The 19,520-nt window shown below is 37.5% G+C and overlaps 1 protein-coding gene across 3 annotated transcripts; it reads right to left on the bottom strand.

Moving 5' to 3' along the window:
- Positions 1-1,532: 1,532 nt before the first annotated feature.
- On the bottom strand, positions 1,533-19,267 carry LOC129441484 (uncharacterized). 3 transcript variants are annotated; one of them, XM_073871754.1, is made up of 9 exons: positions 18,727-19,267; positions 18,237-18,299; positions 18,093-18,152; positions 17,062-17,131; positions 15,617-15,823; positions 14,275-15,288; positions 14,133-14,195; positions 13,572-13,740; positions 1,533-2,342 (listed from the first exon to the last, which is right to left on the bottom strand). In XM_073871754.1, the coding sequence occupies exons 5-9, from the start codon at positions 15,819-15,821 to the stop codon at positions 2,207-2,209; spliced, it is 1,587 nt and encodes a 528-aa protein (XP_073727855.1). In that variant the 5' UTR covers positions 15,822-15,823; positions 17,062-17,131; positions 18,093-18,152; positions 18,237-18,299; positions 18,727-19,267; the 3' UTR covers positions 1,533-2,206. The 3 variants fall into 3 exon arrangements, with proteins under 3 accessions (XP_073727855.1, XP_073727854.1, XP_073727856.1); XM_073871753.1 differs by having other exon boundaries at positions 18,237-19,267; XM_073871755.1 differs by lacking the exon at positions 17,062-17,131.
- Positions 19,268-19,520: the final 253 nt, after the last annotated feature.

Genomic DNA, 19,520 nt, shown 5'->3' with positions numbered 1-19,520 from the left:
AATGGTAAACATGTGTCCCTAACAAGCTAATGAGTTAAATCAGGTGCATTAAATAAGGAGACATCTAAAACTTTCTGGGAGGGGGTGCCCGAGGACCAGGGTTGGGAAACACTGTTCTAGAGGATGCATTTATAGTGAGAAATAGAAAAGGGCTTGATCCCTAAAACTGATCCCCTGATCCCATCAGCCGTGAGCCTTGAACCAGCAACCTTTGGGTTACCCCTATATTGCAATATATAATGTAATATATTATGTAATATATTATTCTATATGGTAATATTTATATTTTTGAGGCACGGATCGGATAATTTTTTTTAAATCAGCAAAAAAAGGGTGGGAAAAATCTAATAACAAATAACATTTATAAAAAGAACAAAGTTGCACATTAATTAAGGTCTGAAATTAGCATTAGGTACAGAAATCGAATTAAATTAATCATAACACCGTCTTTATTGTATAAATTTAATATAATTGTTATTTTTTAGAGCTACAGAAGTGATTTTCTCTTTGTCTTGGGTTGTGCTATTAACATTAATGACACAGACTTAAGTAGGTTACTGTCCCTTTAAGACCAAATAAGCACAGACTGGTTTCTGACTGTAAACTATAAATAAGACATAAACTAATGTTTTTATTAGAAAAAGAATACTGATGAGATCCTTTTGTTTGTATGCGCCCTGTCAATAATAGGGATGTAACTATTAATTGTGTACCATTAAAAATGACTGTATGAAATCGATTCTGAATTATGTGTTTCATGCACAGCTTGTGCGTGTACTACGTCATTTTTTCAGTAGGAAGTACTTATCAATATAAAATGTTTATGAGTCGTAGTCGTTTATAACGTGCATTTAAAAAAGCAACACTCGTTAAACAAAATAATTTTAAATATTCTTTATTATTATGAAAATACCTGAAACAATTTGAAGAACAGCGATATAAATATTTATGTAGACATTTCCTGAAATAGCGTTTGTAATGTTACTTCTTCTGTGGCACGAAGTGTGTTTCTACACGAGAGCGCCCCCTGGCTTTTGGATTTTTTGGATTTCACCGCAATTCATTCAAATTCATTCATTGAGAAAACGCGGATTTGCACGTTTAATTGTTACACCCTTAGTCAATAACAGAAAGATTTTATGTTCACTTGCTTTTTGAAACCCGTCTCTTCGTGTATACACTACTGAGTGCACTTAAACGAGCTCACACACAGAAGGAGGGCAGACATGTTTCACACCAACACGTGCAGATCATATATATATATATATATATATATATATATATATATATATATATATATATATATATATATATATATATATATATATATATATATATTTATTTATATAGGTTTATATCATGTATATATATTTTAATATAATTTTATACATATTTAAGATGTATTCCACAATTTATTGAACACATATCTATCTATCTATCTACACTGTAAAAAATTTACTGTAAAATTTACAGCAAATTACTGGCAATTTTGGTTGCCAGTAAGACTGTATTTTTTTACAAGTGTACTGTAATTCAAAATCTACAGTATAACTGTAAACTTTTACAAGTACACTGTAAATCATAAACTACAGTATGCATGTAATTTTTACAAGTGAACTGTAAATCAAAAACTACTGTATGACTGTAAACTTTTACAAGTATACTGTAAACCATAAACTACAGTAAGACTGTAAATTTTTACAAGTGTACTGTACATCATTACCTACAATTAGACTGTGATTTTTACAAGTGTACTGTAAATCATTAACTGCAGTTTTACAGCATATTTCTATATATAATTTAATGTAATGTAATGTAAAATAACAGGATATCATAGATGTAGCCAAATGCATTTATTGTGCAACTTTTCATTACATTAAGGACTAGTTTACACAACTTTCGAAAACAATGCAGACTGCAAAATTACAAGAAACTACTTTCTTCTGCAACAATACAGATTGCAAAATAAGGCTTTAGCCTTGGAAAACTTTCTTCTGCAACAATGCAGATACCACTAAAAACAGCAGCATTTAAAGCATCACAAAAGAACACATTACATAGACTAGTGACTGAACTTCAGTCATAAATTTTTAAACAAATACATAAGAAATTATTTTAACTGTGCCTACCTTTAAATTCGCATGTACATGAACTTTAAATGAACCACAAACTTGAAAATGTTGACTCTTATTCAGTTCCATTGCAATTAACTGGCAAGCCATTCAAAGTCCATCAGTTTTCTTAGCAGTGTGCATACATTTGGGTTCATTCCGTGCCATTTATTGTCTCGCTTTCCAGCAGCAACTTTTGATCCAGTTTCCGGATTGATGCCCACAATTCCTCTGTAAAAAACAACCAGAAATGTAGTTACCAAAAAGCAGCATATACTAAAACAATGAAATCAAAATTTGCTAAAAAAAGGCATCATTTTTATGGGTTAGTTCTGTCAAAAATAAAAAGACAAGTAACTACAGTTGAGTTCCTTTAATTCAGACTGGGTTTATCAAAAAAGCCTTATTTGAAATTAGACACACAAAAATTAAAAAATACATATTCACAAGATTTAATTATGTGAAATTCGGAATTTACATAAATGTGTATTGATTTGTACCAATAGAGACATATATCTGAATAAAAATGTATTATTTTGTATACTATATCATATAAGTGCCGGTCATATAATTAGAATATCATCAAAAGTCCATTTATTTCACTAATTCCAATCAAAAAGTGAAACTTGTATATTATATTCATTCATTACACACAACCTGGTATATTTCAAATGTTTATTTCTTCAATTTTGATGATTATAACTGACAACTAAGGAAAATCCCTAATTCAGCATCTCAGAAAATTAGAATATTATTTAAGACCAATAAAGAAATTATTTTTTTTATTTTGGGCAACTGAAAAGCATTAGCATGTACAGCACTCAATACTTATTTGTGGCTCCTTTTGCCTGAATTACTGCAGCAATGTGGCGTGGCATGGAGTCAATCAGTCTGTGGCACTGCTCAGGTGTTATGACAGCCCAGGTTGCTCTGTTCGTGGCCTTCAGCTCTTCTGCATTGTTGGGTCTGGCACATCACATCTTCCTCTTCACAATATGGGGTTAAGGTCAGGCGAGTTTGCTGGCCAGTTAAAGGGGAATTCCGGTGAAAAACGGTATTTAGGGTGTTTTTTCGTTGTTAACGAGTCAAACTTTCACTTAAAAGCATATTTATGACTAAAGAGCAACATTTAAGATGTTTAAGATTTTCGTTTTCTGGTAAACTGGCCTTTGAATGGGAGTGAATAGCGCAAAAGCACTGAGCGCGCAAAATCTCTATTTTTACAACACTAAGAAGGCTCGACACAACGTGATACTTTACTCGAAGTATCACGTGGGTCTCTACACAGGAACGCGAGCATTGAGAACATTCTATGTGTACACAGAGTTTAGTAAATGCGAAAAGTTTGGAACAACTCATTGTGCTGTTAAACTGCGTCCCACCGCCATCTTGCCAGTCATGAGCAATCGATTTCAGAATTTTAAAAGTTATGTTCTCTGATGAAACTAAATTTAGCATTTCCTTTGGAAATCCGGATCCCAGAGTCTGGAGGAAGAGAGGAGAGGCACACAATTCACGTTGCTTAAGGTCCGGCGTAGTGATTTCACAGTCAGTGATGGTTTGGGGTGCCATGCCATCTGCTGGTGTTGGTCCACTGTGTTTTCTAAGGTCCAAGGTCAAGCACTTCATGCTTCCTGCTGCTGACCAACTTTATGGAGATGCAGATTTCATTGTCCAACAAGACTTGGCACCTGCACACAGTACCTGCACACCAAAGCTACCAGTACCTGCTTTAAGGATAATGGTATCTCTGTTCTTTATTGGCTAGCAAACACGCCTGACCTTATCTCCATAAAAAATCTATGGGGTATTGTTAAGAGAAAGATGTGATGTGCCAGACCCAACAATGCAGAAGAGCTGAAGGCCACTATCAGAACAACCTGGGCTCTCATAACACCTGAGCAATGCCACAGACTGATCGACTTCATGCCACGCTGCATTGCTGCAGTAATTCAGGCAAAAGGAGCCCCAACTAAGTATTGAGTGCTGTACATGCTCATACTTTTCATCTTCATACTTTTCAGTTGCCCAGATTTCTAAAAATACTTTCTTTGTATTGGTCTTAAGTAATATTCAAATTTTCTGAGTTACCAAATTTGGGATTTTCTTTAGTTGTCAGTTATAATCATCAAAATTAAAATAAATAAACATATGAAATATACCGTATTTTCCGCACTATAAGGCGCACCAGATTATAAGGCACACCTTCAATGAATGGCCTATTTTAGAACTTTTTCTTATATAGGGCGCACCGGAATATAAGGCGCATAAAATAGAAGATACTGCAGTCAGACGTTTGACTGGGTTTGCGTTATGCATCTACTAGATAGAGCGGTGCTCAAGGGAACAGTCAGATAAGTCAAACTTCATTAAGCGTTCTGACAACTCTGTTCACTCCAAGGTTCATATTGATCATTTAACCGTTAACCACAGTTAAGAATTTGTGACCGATTAACATTATCAAAAAATATTTATAAGAAAAAATATAAAAATATCGTCATGAGCTGACGGACATTGCCACTTTTCTATCTTTTAATTTGTAAATGTCCTGTAAATTACACAAATTATTGCTGCCGTCGGTCTGATAAAGTAATCATTTGTATGAGAAATCATTTGTGTGGGTGCTTAAATATGGTTTTGAAGCTGAAGGGAGACGCACGCGTGCACGAGCAAGATGACGCGGTCGGTCTCGCGCACAACCGGTCAGACCTTTGTGATGGCCTCTGACCCTGACCAGATAAACATCTCTTTTTGCACAAACGTAGAAAGACGACGCAAAATAACTTTTTGAGATGCATCCTGCTTTAGAAATGGCCACTGTGGTAGGTGAAATAGAGACAATCTGCGCTTTTTGGATATTAATCTTCTGGACTGATCGCATGCTCTTTCATAAGGTAATGTTGCGTGAATATCTGATATGAATACTGGTTCTGTTGTTGATCTGTCACTGCTGTTTGCACGTTCAAATGAAATAAAATGTTTTGTTTTTGTAAGGTTTTGTTCTGTGTTTACTTGTGTTCTGTGTATTTTTGTATTTGAAGAGTTTGGTTCCAAAACGCAATAAATCCATTTTGACAAATTTTGGTAAAAACGTGTTTTCTATACCAAGAAAGTGACAAGATGAAAACAATTATTTTCTGTTACAAACTTTCACATAGCATCTTTAGGTTATAAAAACATAAAAAATTCTAATCCATAAGTTGATTTTCAAAGATTTATTATAAAAACTGATAATTTTTTCCACAAAATGCAATAAATCCATGACAAGTTTTTATTCAAAATGCTATAAATCTATTGAATCAATAGCCTATATAAATGTGCATTCATCTTGGCCATGTTATATTCATTTAGTTGACTAGTTGTACACACTAATTAAAAATATAAACATTAATGTCATTAATCAAAACACTTACTTTGTCATATTAAGATCACTGTCATTGCGGTTACTTGACGTCCTCGCTTAACGTCTTTCACAGAGATCAGCTGTAAAATGTTTTTGGTCCTGCTCGATTTTCGTTGACTTTGAGTAAAATTATGTAAAGTTTTTCAAAAGATCCTCTGGGGTCAATGTGTTAGCATGAGAAGCTTGCTGTCGGGAGAACAAGCACCCGTCTCCCGAGTGCCTCTCGGGGAAAATATTAGATGCTGATGGCTTACGTTTCTTTCCCATCACAGAAAACCATCACAGGTTTAGCGATGCAATTAAAGTATTATTTTGTTTTGTTTGTTGATCACGAAGTACAAAGTAGATGAGGAAAACTAGGACTCCGTGTACCGCCATTGTTTGTTTACATTGCGTGAACGGTGGGCTGTAATATCAGAAATGGATTTATTGCGTTCTGTAAAAAAGGAGAACGCATTTATCGCATTTTGGGAAAAAAGGGAGAAAAGATGACAGAATAACACGGCGGGTATTGGATTTTGCGTAAAATTAAGAATTTACTTTTAACTACTTACCTGATATAATACTGATTTTGCAGGGTTCCCGCGGGGTCTTAAAAAGTCTTAAAAAGTCTAAAATTCAGAATGTTAAATTTAAGGCCTTAAAAAGTCTTAAAAACACCAGGATTTTTATTCCAGGTCTTAAATTTAATTTACCCAAGTCTTAAATTTCTTACCTCTGTTCATTCCCGAAAAGCGTTGTCCGCAGAAAATAAAATAGTAATTTAAAACGCTGAAGAATTAACTTAATCAGTGGCGGAGGCAGAAAGTGTATGAAGGTGGGTCTCTAAAAAAAAAACGTTCCGCACTTTTCTATATTTCAGGTGTTGTGATCTGACTGTATACTGTGGATTTGGCGGAAAACAATCCTTAAATTTTGTTTTGTATAAGCAAAAATCTTTTTCGGAGTAATTTAATAGCCCGTGGTTACCTGAGCATTTGTTAGCTTCTGAAACATAGACAGAAGCGAACAAAAATCAACACTGCTTTATTGAAAATCATCTTAAACAGTCGGGTCGTCGAGTCACGAGCCACCAACAGCGTGTCAACTTTAGTGTTACACAGTTTTATATTTTAAACTTTAATATTGCTCTCTGCTGCAATGCACTTGAACCTAACGCGCTCCCCCTTCAGATCTCCACAAACAGCAGCGATTGGCAAACGGAAAGCAAGAAAGTACCGTAATAAACCATATATTTCCAAAAAGTGCAATTGTCTTCTTTTAGGGACAATTCAAACTTTTTTGATAGCGCAAATGCTTCAAGAGTTACGGTTAAATGAACAGCGGTAGAATCAGAGCTGCAAACGGCATCGCCTGGTTTATTTAAGTTAACTGAGCATTACATTCGCAAGTCATAAGCATATTACAACAATTAACGATTAACTAAGAATATTAATCAATATTTTAAAGTTAATTTAAAGTTAATATTCTGAAATAAGACAGTTTTTATGACGTATCCATCTTAGAAATGCGACCCTTCGGAGGCTACAGCCTTCGGATTGAGAAACGGTCTTAGTGGATAATGTTAGCAACACATATCAAACAGCCTTTTAATGGTAAATTTCGTTTTCTTAAGGCAGATTAATCCGTTATTGTGTAATTAGAGAGGCTATTAAACGTGATGGCTGTAAATAGTGCATATTTATGCATAAAACGTATGGGTGAAGTGTTTTTGGCTCTGTGATTCTGTATTCAATTAAATGCAATAAATTAATTTATGAATAAGTTGTATTAATAAAATGCATATATTAATGCTTTTAGGGATTAATAATAATTGAAAGTGATCTTTTGTTCTTTGTATATGAAACAGGCACAGCACACAGTCAGTTGTACATTATAAACATGCATAAACATTATTGGGTGGTTTCCCGGACAGGGATTAGTTTAAACCAGGACTAGGCCTTAGTTTAATTATGACATGTAACTAGTTTAAATAAACATGCCTTACTAAAACCATTACTTGTGTGCATTTTGATGTATTTTAAGATATGTCAGTGCAAATTGTTTTCAAGTTTGGAAAGCTCTTAAAACTAGTCTAATCCCTGTCTGGGAAACCTCCCCTACAAGCTTACGTACTACACAGTGTGATGCATTTTAAAGCTTTAAAGTTGTATGAGGCAGTGTAAAACTGGGCACAAACCAGCGGCTGACCATACTAACTGATCTTATATTAGTGGATTTTATTTGTCAAAAAACATTTGTTAATAGAATTTTATAAAAATACTACTTACACATGAAGAGTTTGGTTCCAAAACGCAATAAACGCCATTTTTGAAAAAAATGAGTTACTGCCAAAATCAGTATTATATCAGGTCAGTAGTTAAAAGTAAATAATTAATTTTACGCAAAATCCAATACCCGCCGTGATATTCTGTCATCTTTTCTCCCTTTTTTCCCAAAATGCGACAAACGCCACTCCTGCTTTTTTACAGAATGCAATAAATCCATTTCTGATATTACAGCGGACCATTCACGCAATGTAAACAAACATGGCGGCGCGCTGAGTACACGGAGTCCTAGTTTTCCTCATCTACTTTGTACTTCGTGATCAACAAACAAAACAAAATAATACTTTAATAGCATTGCCAAACCTGTGATGGTTTTCTGTGACGGGAAAGAAACGTAAGCCATCAACAGCTAATAATTTCCGCGAGAGGCACTCGGTTGCTTGTTCTCCAGACAGCATCAAGCTTCTCATGCTAAAACATTGTGTTCTTAATATAACAAAGTAAGTGTTTTGGTTAATGCCATTAATGTTTATTTTTTAATCATTGTATACCACTAGTCAACTAAATAAATATAAAATGGTAAAGATGAATGCACATTTATACATTGATTTAATAGATTTATAGCATTTTGAAATAAAAAACTGTCATGGATTTATTGCATTTTGTGGAAAAAAGAATTCGTTTTTATAATAAATCTTTGAAAATCAAGTTATGGATTTGAATTTTTTATGTTTTTATAACCTAAAGATGCTATGTGAAAGTTTGTAACAGAAAATTCTGGTTTTCATCTTGTCACTTTCTTGGTATAGAAAACACGTTTTTACCGAAATTTGTCAAAATGGATTTATTGCGTTTTGGAACCAAACTCTTCACATATTAGTGTGATATAAATATTGTAAATCAATGCATTTCTTGACTATTAAGTAAGAAAAATTACAGCTCTTTGCCTCTAACTCAATGTGTTTTAATGGGTCACTATGAGCTTCCAGGAACTAACTGAAGTCTCTATGAATCACGTGACGCCCAAGCTTTTTGGGCTTCCATTGTCAGAAGTGTCTTCCTAAAGTGCTGTGGGTAGAATTTGTCGCCTTCAACACTCGCTGTTTAATAGGGTTAAGCATAATGAATTTCCATGTATTTTGATTATCTGTTTTAAAACTGTGTTCATTTTATATGTTTCTATAACTGAATCAATAAAAATATAACGTTTTGAGAATTTCTGAGATCATTCGAATGCTTCTAGTAATGTGTCGTGTTGGTCTTAAATTTGACTCATAATGGTCTTAAAATTTCTTAAAAAGGTCTTAAATTTAACTTGCTGAAACCTGCAAGAACCCTGTTTTGGCAGTAACTCATTTTTTTCAAAAATGGCGTTTATCGCGTTTTGGAACCAAACTCTTCATTTTGGACTTTTATTTTGACATCCTGTTCTGGCTTTTATTTTGATATACATCCTGCCATGTTTCACTTCACACTTCCTGTTTGTTCTTGTATATAAGTCACATCCTGTTCACCTGCTCCTGGCTAATTATTACATCGCCACATTCTGTTTATCTGCCTGTATTCTGTTTATCCTGTTTGATCTGTTATCTGTATCTGTTCCTGTTTTGACCTGTGCCTGTTTCTGGATTTTGATTGTTACTCTGCCTGCCCTGAACCTAGCCTGATATTTGGATTACGATTGTTGGATTTACCCTGTATGGATTTGTTTGCTGGCCCTTCTTGGGATTTTACAATAAACACCTTTTGCATATGGATTCTCACCTTCATCGCTTTCTTTAAAGCACACCCGTTACAGAATAATCAGCCATAACCCGGAATCCAGCAAAGGTCAGTAATCTCCCACCAGCACCATGAAACCTGTTTATGCCCTGCTAGAACTCCGTCAGAACCACCGGCCTATTGAGGATTTTGTAAGTGACTTTTTGGATTTAAGTAATCAAGTGCATTATGATGAGGACACTTTGAAACCATTTTTTTATAATGCATTGGATGAATGGTTGCGCTTATGTATGCCACGTGATATGTCTGCCTGGTCCCTGGAGAGTTATATTGACTTTGCCCTGTTGTTGTGTGGCTCTCCCTTCACGGTGGGTGTTGCGGATAGCAAACCAGAGGCTATTCCCAACACGCCACACCATGTCCTGCCTGTTATGCCTACACCTGTACCCGTTATGCCTGCTCTGTCTATGCCTGAGCACAAAATGGCCGCCACCATGCCTGTTCACAAAATGGCCGCCATCCTGCCTGTCCCTAAAATGGCCGCCACCCTGCCTGTTCCCAAAATGGCCGCCATCCTGCCTGTCTCTGCACCTGCACCTGTCTTCAAGAAAACCACCACCATCCTGTCTGTCCCGAAAACTGCCACCATCTTGCCTATTTCTGCACCTGTTCTCGAGAGAGCTACCATCATTCCTGCACCTGTATTTCAGAGAGCTATCATCAGCACCACACCCTCACTCATGAGGGCTATTATCCACCCAGCACCTGACGTCAAGATGGCCACCCTGCTTGAACCGACGACCACAGAGGTATGTCTCATGAACTCTGTTATCTCTGAATTCGCCATAGCCCTGTGGTGCGTCTGGTCTGCCTTCTGCTTTGTTGTTCCCGAGGTTCCTCAAGGCCCTGAATCAGCTTCACCCAACTCATCTGATCTGCCCGACTCGTCTGATCTGCCCGACTCGTCTGATCTGCCCGACTCGTCTGATCTGCCCGACTCGTCTGATCTGCCCGACTCGTCTGATCTGCCCGTTTCGTCTGTCCTGCCCGATTCGTCTGTCCTGCCCGATTCGTCTGTCCTGCCCGATTCGTCTGTCCTGCCCGATTCGTCTGTCCTGCCCGATTCGTCTGTCCCGTCTGATTCGTCTGGCTTACCTGTCCCGTCTGATTCACCTGGCTCAACTGACTCATCTGATTCGTCTGGTCCACCATCTGGAATATCATCACCCTGGTCCACGGAAGCTTTCCCAAGTTTTTTTTTGGGGGGGGTAGTACCCGGACACAGGAAGGAGGCAGAGGACACCAAGGCGGAGGCCGAAGTGTGCTCAGACCCTTCCTTTCCTTGTGTTCCAGGTCTATTCCTGCCCCATGACCCAGGTCCTAGCCTGCCCCATGACCCAGGTCCTAGCCTGCCCCATGACCCAGGTCCTAGCCGGCCCCATGACCCAGGTCCTAGCCTGCCCCATGACCCAGGTCCTAGCCTGCCCCATGACCCAGGTCCTAGCCTGCCCCATGACCCAGGTCCTAGCCTGCCCCATGACCCAGGTCCTAGCCTGCCCCATGACCCAGGTCCTAGCCTGCCCCATGACCCAGGTCCTAGCCTGCCCCATGACCCAGGTCCTAGCCTGCCCCATGACCCAGGTCCTAGCCTGCCCCATGAACCAGGACCTAGCATGCCCCATGACCCAGGTCCTAGCCTGCCCCATGACCCAGGTCCTAGCCTGACCCATGACCCAGGTCCTAGCCTGCCCCATGATCCTGGACCATCCTGGCCACATGACCCAGGACCTCTCATGAACTGCCCTGCCATTGCCAAGAGGTCCTGACCCGCCCGCCCACCCTCTATTGGACTTTATGATTTGTTTGTTGGGCTCCGGGAGTCGCCCTTTAGAGGGGGGGTTCTGTAAGGTTTTGTTCTGTGTTTACTTGTGTTCTGTGTATTTTTGTATTTTGGACTTTTATTTTGACATCCTGTTCTGTTCTGGCTTTTATTTTGATATACATCCTGCCATGTTTCACTTCACACTTCCTGTTTGTTCTTGTATATAAGTCACATCCTGTTCACCTGCTCCTGGCTGATTATTACATCGCCACATTCTGTTTATCTGCCTGTATTCTGTTTATCCTGTTTGATCTGTTATCTGTATCTGTTCCTGTTTTGACCTGTGCCTGTTTCTGGATTTTGATTGTTACTCTGCCTGCCCTGAACCTAGCCTGATATTTGGATTACGATTGTTGGATTTACCCTGTATGGATTTGTTTGCTGGCCCTTGGGATTTTACAATAAACACCTTTTGCATATGGATTCTCACCTTCATCGCTTTCTTTAAAGCACACCCGTTACAGTTTTTACAAGGTCACAGGCAACAGTCAACTGTATTTTTACTCAATGACAACTTAATATTAACATCTTATAAGTTAACGGTTATTAACATCTTATAAGTTAACGGTTAATAAGCTGCGGTTGTCAGTCGGGAAAATTAACTGATATGAACATCCCTATGGTAACGTTGTTCAAATGTTGACGTGCATATTAACAATATCTCCCAGCCTTGCTCACTCTTTCCAAACGTGGACCTGTGTTTACTGACTACGATAGCCAAAATGCTGCAAGCGTTGCGGCTTTGTTGTTTACCAGTCGTACTGAAACATTTTATTATTATTAAATAGTTTTTTCATACTGAAACGTTTCGACAGAGCGCCTTGATCCATATATAAGGCGCTCCGGATTATAAAGCGCACTTAAAAGCCTCTAATTTAAAAAAAAAACGACAGTGCGCCTTATAATCCGGAGCGCCTTATATATGGATCAAGGCGCTCTGTCGAAACGTTTCAGTATGAAAAAACAATTTAATAATAATAAAATATTTCAGTATGACTGGCAAACAACAAAGCCACAACGCCCGCAGCACCCCGGCCACCGCAGTATTATAGTGCGCAAAATACTGTATATCAATCCATGTAATAAATCAATATAATATAAAAGTTTCACTTTTTGAATGGAATTAGTGAAATAAATCAACTTTTTCATGATATTCTAATTATATGACCGGTACCTGTAATTTGGACATACAAAAAAGCATTAGTGGATACGGTGACAAGCCTGCGTTTATCCCACTCCGTTCACCCGGATCTCGAGACATGCTTCGCCATTTAAAGCATTAAATTAGCCACATACAAACAACTATTAATTGATTAACCAAACAAATGCCTTTCATTTTGTGTCGACAAAATACAATAATGTGCATCGATTTGTACAAACAGAGACATATTTGTGAATATTTATATTTTATATATATGAATAATTATGATATTTTGTATCATTATATTACAATTTGTGAATGCAAAAACAAAGATGTGCTTTTGTGAACCAGGTGACGCATGTGCATTCATCCAGTTCAGTTAAATGCAAACCACAAAACCAAAGCCATAAAATACAAAGGAACTGATCAGGATGAAAGCACGTGTCGCCTGATTCACGCATGCACAGTCTTTTTGCATGGACAAATTGTGATGTACTGATTCAAAATTTAATCACTGAATTCAGAAATGTCTGTTTTTACAAATTGATGCACATTACTGAAGTTTGTGGACACCAAATGAAAGGCATTTGATTGGTTCAATTATTAATAGTTGTTTGTATTTGGCTAATATAGGGGTGGTTTCCCGGACAGGGATTAGACTAGTCCTAGACTTAAACACTTTTAAGAGCTCTCCAAACTGAAAAGAACTTGCACTGACATATCTTAAAATAAATCAGTACCCTTTGTTTTACCTCAAAATGCACACAGGTAATGTTTTTAGTAAGGCATGTTTGTTAAAACTAGTTATATTTCCTAATTAAACTAAGGCTTAGTCCTGGATTAAGCTAATCCTGGTCCGGGAAACCGCCCCATAATGCTTTAAAGGGCAAAATTAAAGTCTCAAAATCCACATGAACAGAATGGGATAAACGCAGGTGTGTTTATCCCATTCTGTTTTCTGCATGTGCAAATTATGATATATGAAGAATAATAAAAACATTTTTATTCAAATATAGAGTTATAAAGAGTTTATGCTCTGACTTACCTCTGAACAAATTCAAGTGTACACGCAGCTTCAGTCTGATAAGCCAGGTTTAAGTTGTAATAGGTCGAAAACAATGCTGCCAGACCCTCAACAATTTCCTCTGAACATGGGCCCAGGACAACTTCCCTTTCAACTGCCAACATCCATTTGTTTGGGCTCATTGATTCACCTATATAGAGTAAAGGTTGTGAAAGTATGGTTCATCCACTGAAAAAAAAAGAGCTCATCTTAGTAATTCTGTCTTTTTTCACTCTAAATATATAAAATGACATATATAACATTAAAATGCATTTACTAGAGAAGAAAAATTGCAAAAAATTGTCTTGTTTAAAAATAAATATTTACTTATATTTGCTTAAAATTAGTAAAATTTTCTGAAAGTAGGTTTATTAAAATAATCGAAGATAAACAAAGATAAACTCTTTATTGCAGTGTGGGCATCTTATAAAACTAAAAATTATACAGACATAATAACACTACAAAATAAGAGATACTGGTGATTACAGTAGAAAGCAAAGAATATTTTGTATAATGATGACACAAGGACACAAATCAAATTACCTTGGATGATCAGTGTGGGTGAATCTGGTAATCCACCCCTCTCCATGTCGGCTGCAGTTGCTGCTTCCTAAAATAAACAAAATAAAAGCTTGCATTAAAAAATATGTACATTTCATATAAACAGGACATTAAAATAAAATACCTACGTCAGCTTCAATTAGAAGGAACTCTGATTTCTCTTTAAAATGGGCCATTAAGAGGTGCAGGAGACACAGGACCAGGGAATTTTCATCTTTATACTTTGACAGAACAGCACGCACGTCATCGTTTGTTGGCTTTTCCTGAAAAAATCTCAGAATCCTCTTTCCTTTCCCTTCAATGCTCTCCATGATTCTCTGGAGTAATGCAATGTCGGTAAGCAAATGGAAGTGCAAAAACATCCCCTTAAGACAAAACAGGTAAGGCCAGGATTTCTTTACTTCAGACACTGGCAGAGGTGGATTGGCATATATATCACGGCGCTGACGGTAATATGTGACCTCCATCAACTTGTAAAGTTCTCCTCTAGTGGCTCCAGAGGAACCATCAGTGGAATGAAGCTGTAACATTTGCTTACGCTTTTCTTCTAGGGAGTCGTCATTTTCTCCTTCAGGAAGCTCCTGTGGCTGCCATCTGACACAGCCATATTGATCAGCCGGTCTTCTTGAGCTCTGGCAAATGGTTCCACATGATGGCCGCAATCGTTCTTTTCTCCGACGAGCTAAAGTGTTGTTTCTGTTAACATGTTCAACACGAGTTTTAACTTGTAAGAGCAAAGAGGCATACCCGCTACCTATTTTTGTACCGTCAGCCAGAATATCAGCAAAGCTGTCTGGATACTGTTTGATAATGTTGTGGACAACAATCTGGCACTGTGCCCTTGATGGGTTAACTTCATGTTTTCGCATGCAATCAACTAACACCCTTACCAGGTGCCTTCGATCAGCTGGAGATGGTCTTTTCTTATTTGCGATTGCCAATTTTATTCCAGAAGGCATAACTTCCAAAGGCACCTTAAATGTTTCAGGCCAGGAAGAGGATGCAGAAGAGGAAGCAGAAGAACTTTGAGAAGAGCAAGATGATGATGTACAGCTAGAAGGACTTGCTGATCCTGGGCCCAGAGTATCTGAAAGAACTTGACTTGATGGATGTGGGGCTCTCAAGCAGTGGTCTTGTTCTAAACACAACCAAATTTGAACATGAAACATTTAACCATACTTTTCAAATGGACATTAGTAACAAAGACATTTTCATAGAAGGTGGTTTCGAACATGAATAAAAAGGTAATTACAACTTTTTATCTTTTACAATCGTGAGTTATATCTTAAAATTCTGACTTTTTGTTGTTGTTTTTCCTCCTTGTTACAATTGAGAAAGTTGAAATGGATATTTATCAAGTTTATACAACGTGTGACTTATAACTCACAATTATGGTTTTACAATTTTGAGAATAGTTGCAATGACCTTTTTGTAATTTCAGTGCTGGACGACAATTTCAAAAATACCTTTATTTTTCCATGCATCTAGTAGTTTGCGACATTGAATTGGTCTGAGATATTCCAAAAGGTCTTCTTCCTTCACATAGAGGAGGTCAGCTTTTGTCTCAACTCCAACGGCAGTAAGACCATGCATCAATTTTTGTAACGTTTCATCAGAGAGAAAAGGTAACGAAGAGCAGATGGCAAGTTTTATCTCCTCCAAATTGGACATCCCTTAAAAAGATGGAAAAGAGTGGTGTAATGCAACCACAGGCAAGCCACATATTTTGTACTCCTGAAGAGGGTAATAATCTAACAACGCCTCTTGAAGTACACAGACATATTTTTGGTCATCATTGGTTATGCAGTATACACCCAAATCCATCAAATGCACAGCATGCCGTTTCTCAGACACAAAGTAGACTACTGAATTCTCATGAACAAGGATTAGCTTAATTCTGCCAACCTCCAAACCCTCATCTTTACAGGCCAAAAGGACAACCATGCCTTTCCTGTACTTTGTTCCCTTGAAAGTGATTTCAGTAGCTACTAATGTATTGCCTGGCTCAAAATTGAAATGTTCAACTGATTCCTTGATTGCTTCATTGTAATCATCACAATAAAATCCAGAGCCTCTCTCAACTTGCACAGAAAGTTGAAAGAGGTTTCCTGCACTTAAATAGGCCTGGAGAAGTTGGTGCCTCTCTGCAAGGGTTGCACATAGGTTTTTGAAGTTGTGCAATTTTCTAGCACATTGTTTAAAATAGGTATGTTTACTTTCAAACCGCATGGTCCATAAGCGAATCAGTGGCCCAAATTGTATTATCAGCTCAGGATAATGGCTTAAGTAGTGATGTTTAGGCTTGAGAGGCTCAGAGGGGAAAGTCACACACCTAAAATGAATGTACTGATCAATGAGCACTTTCAGATAAGCGACCTGATCTTCCAGTATTGCTGGTGCACAAATTAGCTCTACAATTTGTCTTAGTAGTAGAACAAGCTGCCACACTTCTGATTCTGGATGCTTAATTCAATGTCCAACAATAACTGGCAAAAGTCTTAAAAAACACCAGTTCTGAATCGCATGACCACAAAGCTTCGGACTCCTGAAGTAAATCTCGGCTGGTTTACTGGCTGCATCATTTCCTGTGTACTCAAACTGCTTAATATAAGAATTAAGCTCCGTGTAAGTAAAGCATTTCTCTTGATTTACCAAGTAATCAATGAACATCTTAACATCAGATGCCACAACCCCCTCAAAGAGGTCATGGCCAAGGCAGGGGGGCAGACCAGGCTGACAAACATGAAAAGAACTCAATTGATTGAAAGGGGAGTTAAATTTGACTCCATCAACTGCATTTTCACCACCAGCAGCCAGTTCCTGAATATTTCTATTATATGACTCTACCGTTCGCTTCATAGCAGGTTCCAAAGGTGTGGCATGAAATGCAGGTCTGTCAATTAAACAATACCTGCAAAAATGTGTGCTTCGGCTAAAGTTCTCAACAAAGCCACCGATAGTGTGGGATCCCAGGTTGTCACCTATGATAGAACACAAAGAAGCTTTCAAAGTTTTTCCATCATTTAAAACAACACCATTTTGTTCAAGATCTTTGAGATCTTCAATTAGTGATCTAAAAACATGAGTAGATCCAAACTGCTTAAAATCTTGCTCATTACACAGAAGCACAAGTTGCATGTGATCTATGTTTGACCTGTTGTGAGGTAAAATATCAGCCAGCAATTTGTGTTTCTTTCTAGCTGAGCCCAAAGGATTCACAACCTCAAACGAATCCTGATATATGATCAAACCTAGAGATGAAGGATCAGTTTGAAACAGAGAATTTTCAGAAAAAGTCTTGCCATCCTTTACATCCCTAAGCAGACCATGTTCAGTTGTTTGTGAGTGCATCTGTTGATACTGATCTCTTACAGACTGGCAATGAAACAGGGAACGTATAGTCTGCTTAAGTGGGACGTACTGAGCAAAGCACTCTTTCCCATTTCTTTCACTAACTCCTAGAAAAACAGGGACTGGCTCAACATAGTGAAACTCTTCCTTGAAAACAGTCTTTCTCCTCTGTGCTGTACTTAAAACACCACTATTACAAGCAGTCAGCAAATCCTCCTTAGACAAGTGTTCAATCACCTCATCAATCTTCACCTCTGGTAATTCAAGCAACGCTAGTTGTTCTCTTAGTTTGCCAAGAAAGTAAGATTGACCAATGTCATGAATATTTTGAAATTCTTCAACAATACCTTGAATGGTAGACTCAGGTAATAGCAATTTTGATTGTAGTTTCAGATAGAAAAGGGTTAAATTTCTTAGAAAAAGAGATTCATCCACAACTTCAGGAAAATTTTGCTCAGCAACCTCTGACCTATCGCTTTCAGACAAAACATCCAACATTCGTGCTTCCACAGGCACAGCAGGGCCTATCAAATGGTTTACAGAGCACTTTTTGTGTGTCCGTGACACATGTGATGCGAATGTGGAGCTTACCTTAAACGTCCTGTTGCATCCAAAAGGGCACTGGATCTCCAGTCCAGACTCAATATGGTTCTTCAAATGAGATAGAAACTGTTTTAGGGTCCCACATTGAATTTCACAAAATTCTACATGGCATTTCAGTGGTGTATCACATACCTGTGGCTCAGAGTCCTTATCAGACCTGTGACGTCTGTATATGTGTGACTTTAATGAAGAAAACTTAGAGAAAACATACTGGCAGTTAGGCACACCACATTGAAATTGTGAATTAGGCACATTTCTATGCAGTTTCATATGCTGCACAAAACTAGTAAGTGTACTGCTCTCGTTTTTACAGAACTGACAGATTAACATGTTAAACGGAATGACACAACTCTGCAAAAATCACGACTTTACAAGCTTATTCAACATCAGCAAAAAAGCATGTGAACGGCAACTTTATAACGAACTCAAGTACAAATATAAAAATCACACACGCTTACAGTTAAAACAACAAAAAAAAACATTTGTAACATGTGCGTCGAACCAACACGCGCTAATCACAACAAAATATGTGCTACACTCGCCCAATAAACTCAGCAATGAAACTAACGCTAAACTAGACGGACAATCTAGTCTTTGCAATGTGAAAACACAAAAATATTACTTTAACGAAGGAAGATTTGTCGGATGCAACAAGATTTCCCCACTCCTCATTCCAACTCTGTCTGTGTACACCGGCAGGCGCGCAAACTCGCAATGCGCATGTGCAGCGCGCGCTGGTGATGTCACGACATGAACGAACTGGCTACGCAGAAGTTGTTTAAATGTGTTTTTAAGCAAACATTTTAGAACCAGTAGATGTGTACAGTTAACAAAATCTTCATGCATGTTTATAATTCATTTACAATCTGCATTTATTACAGTTTAGGTTATTATAAAGGGCCAAAACTAGTGCCACAGCTGTCTTTTTAAATATAAAAATTATATATAAAATAAAACAATAAGTGTTATTACATACATGTTCTCCTGCAGCATTTACATATTAGCTTATTTCAAAACTACAGTATTGTAGACATGACTGTAAAATTAACATCGGTCATTTAGCATGCTCCCACAATTCATAGCAAAATACAGTAGCACTGTAATTTTCAAATTACAGTGACCTATTCTAAAAATTTACTGTAAAAATTACAGCAATTTCTTACAGTGTATCTATCTATCTATCTATCTATCTATCTATCTATCTATATATCTATATATATATATATAAGTTTCGAGAAAATTAGAAACTTTCTTTTTCAAAATTGCAGAATCTGTTAGTTGAGATCACGAAGAAGCCTCTCCATGTTTGAGATAGCAGTTTTTGTATATTTAAAAGTGTACATTTTGCGGTTAAAATAAGCTTGTTTTTCCGGAGATTCTATCGTGCAGCGGGGGGCGTCATTGTCTGTGTGTATA

The sequence above is a fragment of the Misgurnus anguillicaudatus genome, chromosome 2, assembly GCF_027580225.2.
Source record: "Misgurnus anguillicaudatus chromosome 2, ASM2758022v2, whole genome shotgun sequence".
Classification (NCBI taxonomy): Eukaryota; Metazoa; Chordata; class Actinopteri; order Cypriniformes; family Cobitidae; genus Misgurnus; species Misgurnus anguillicaudatus.
This window is presented reverse-complemented; position numbering and strand designations above follow the sequence as displayed.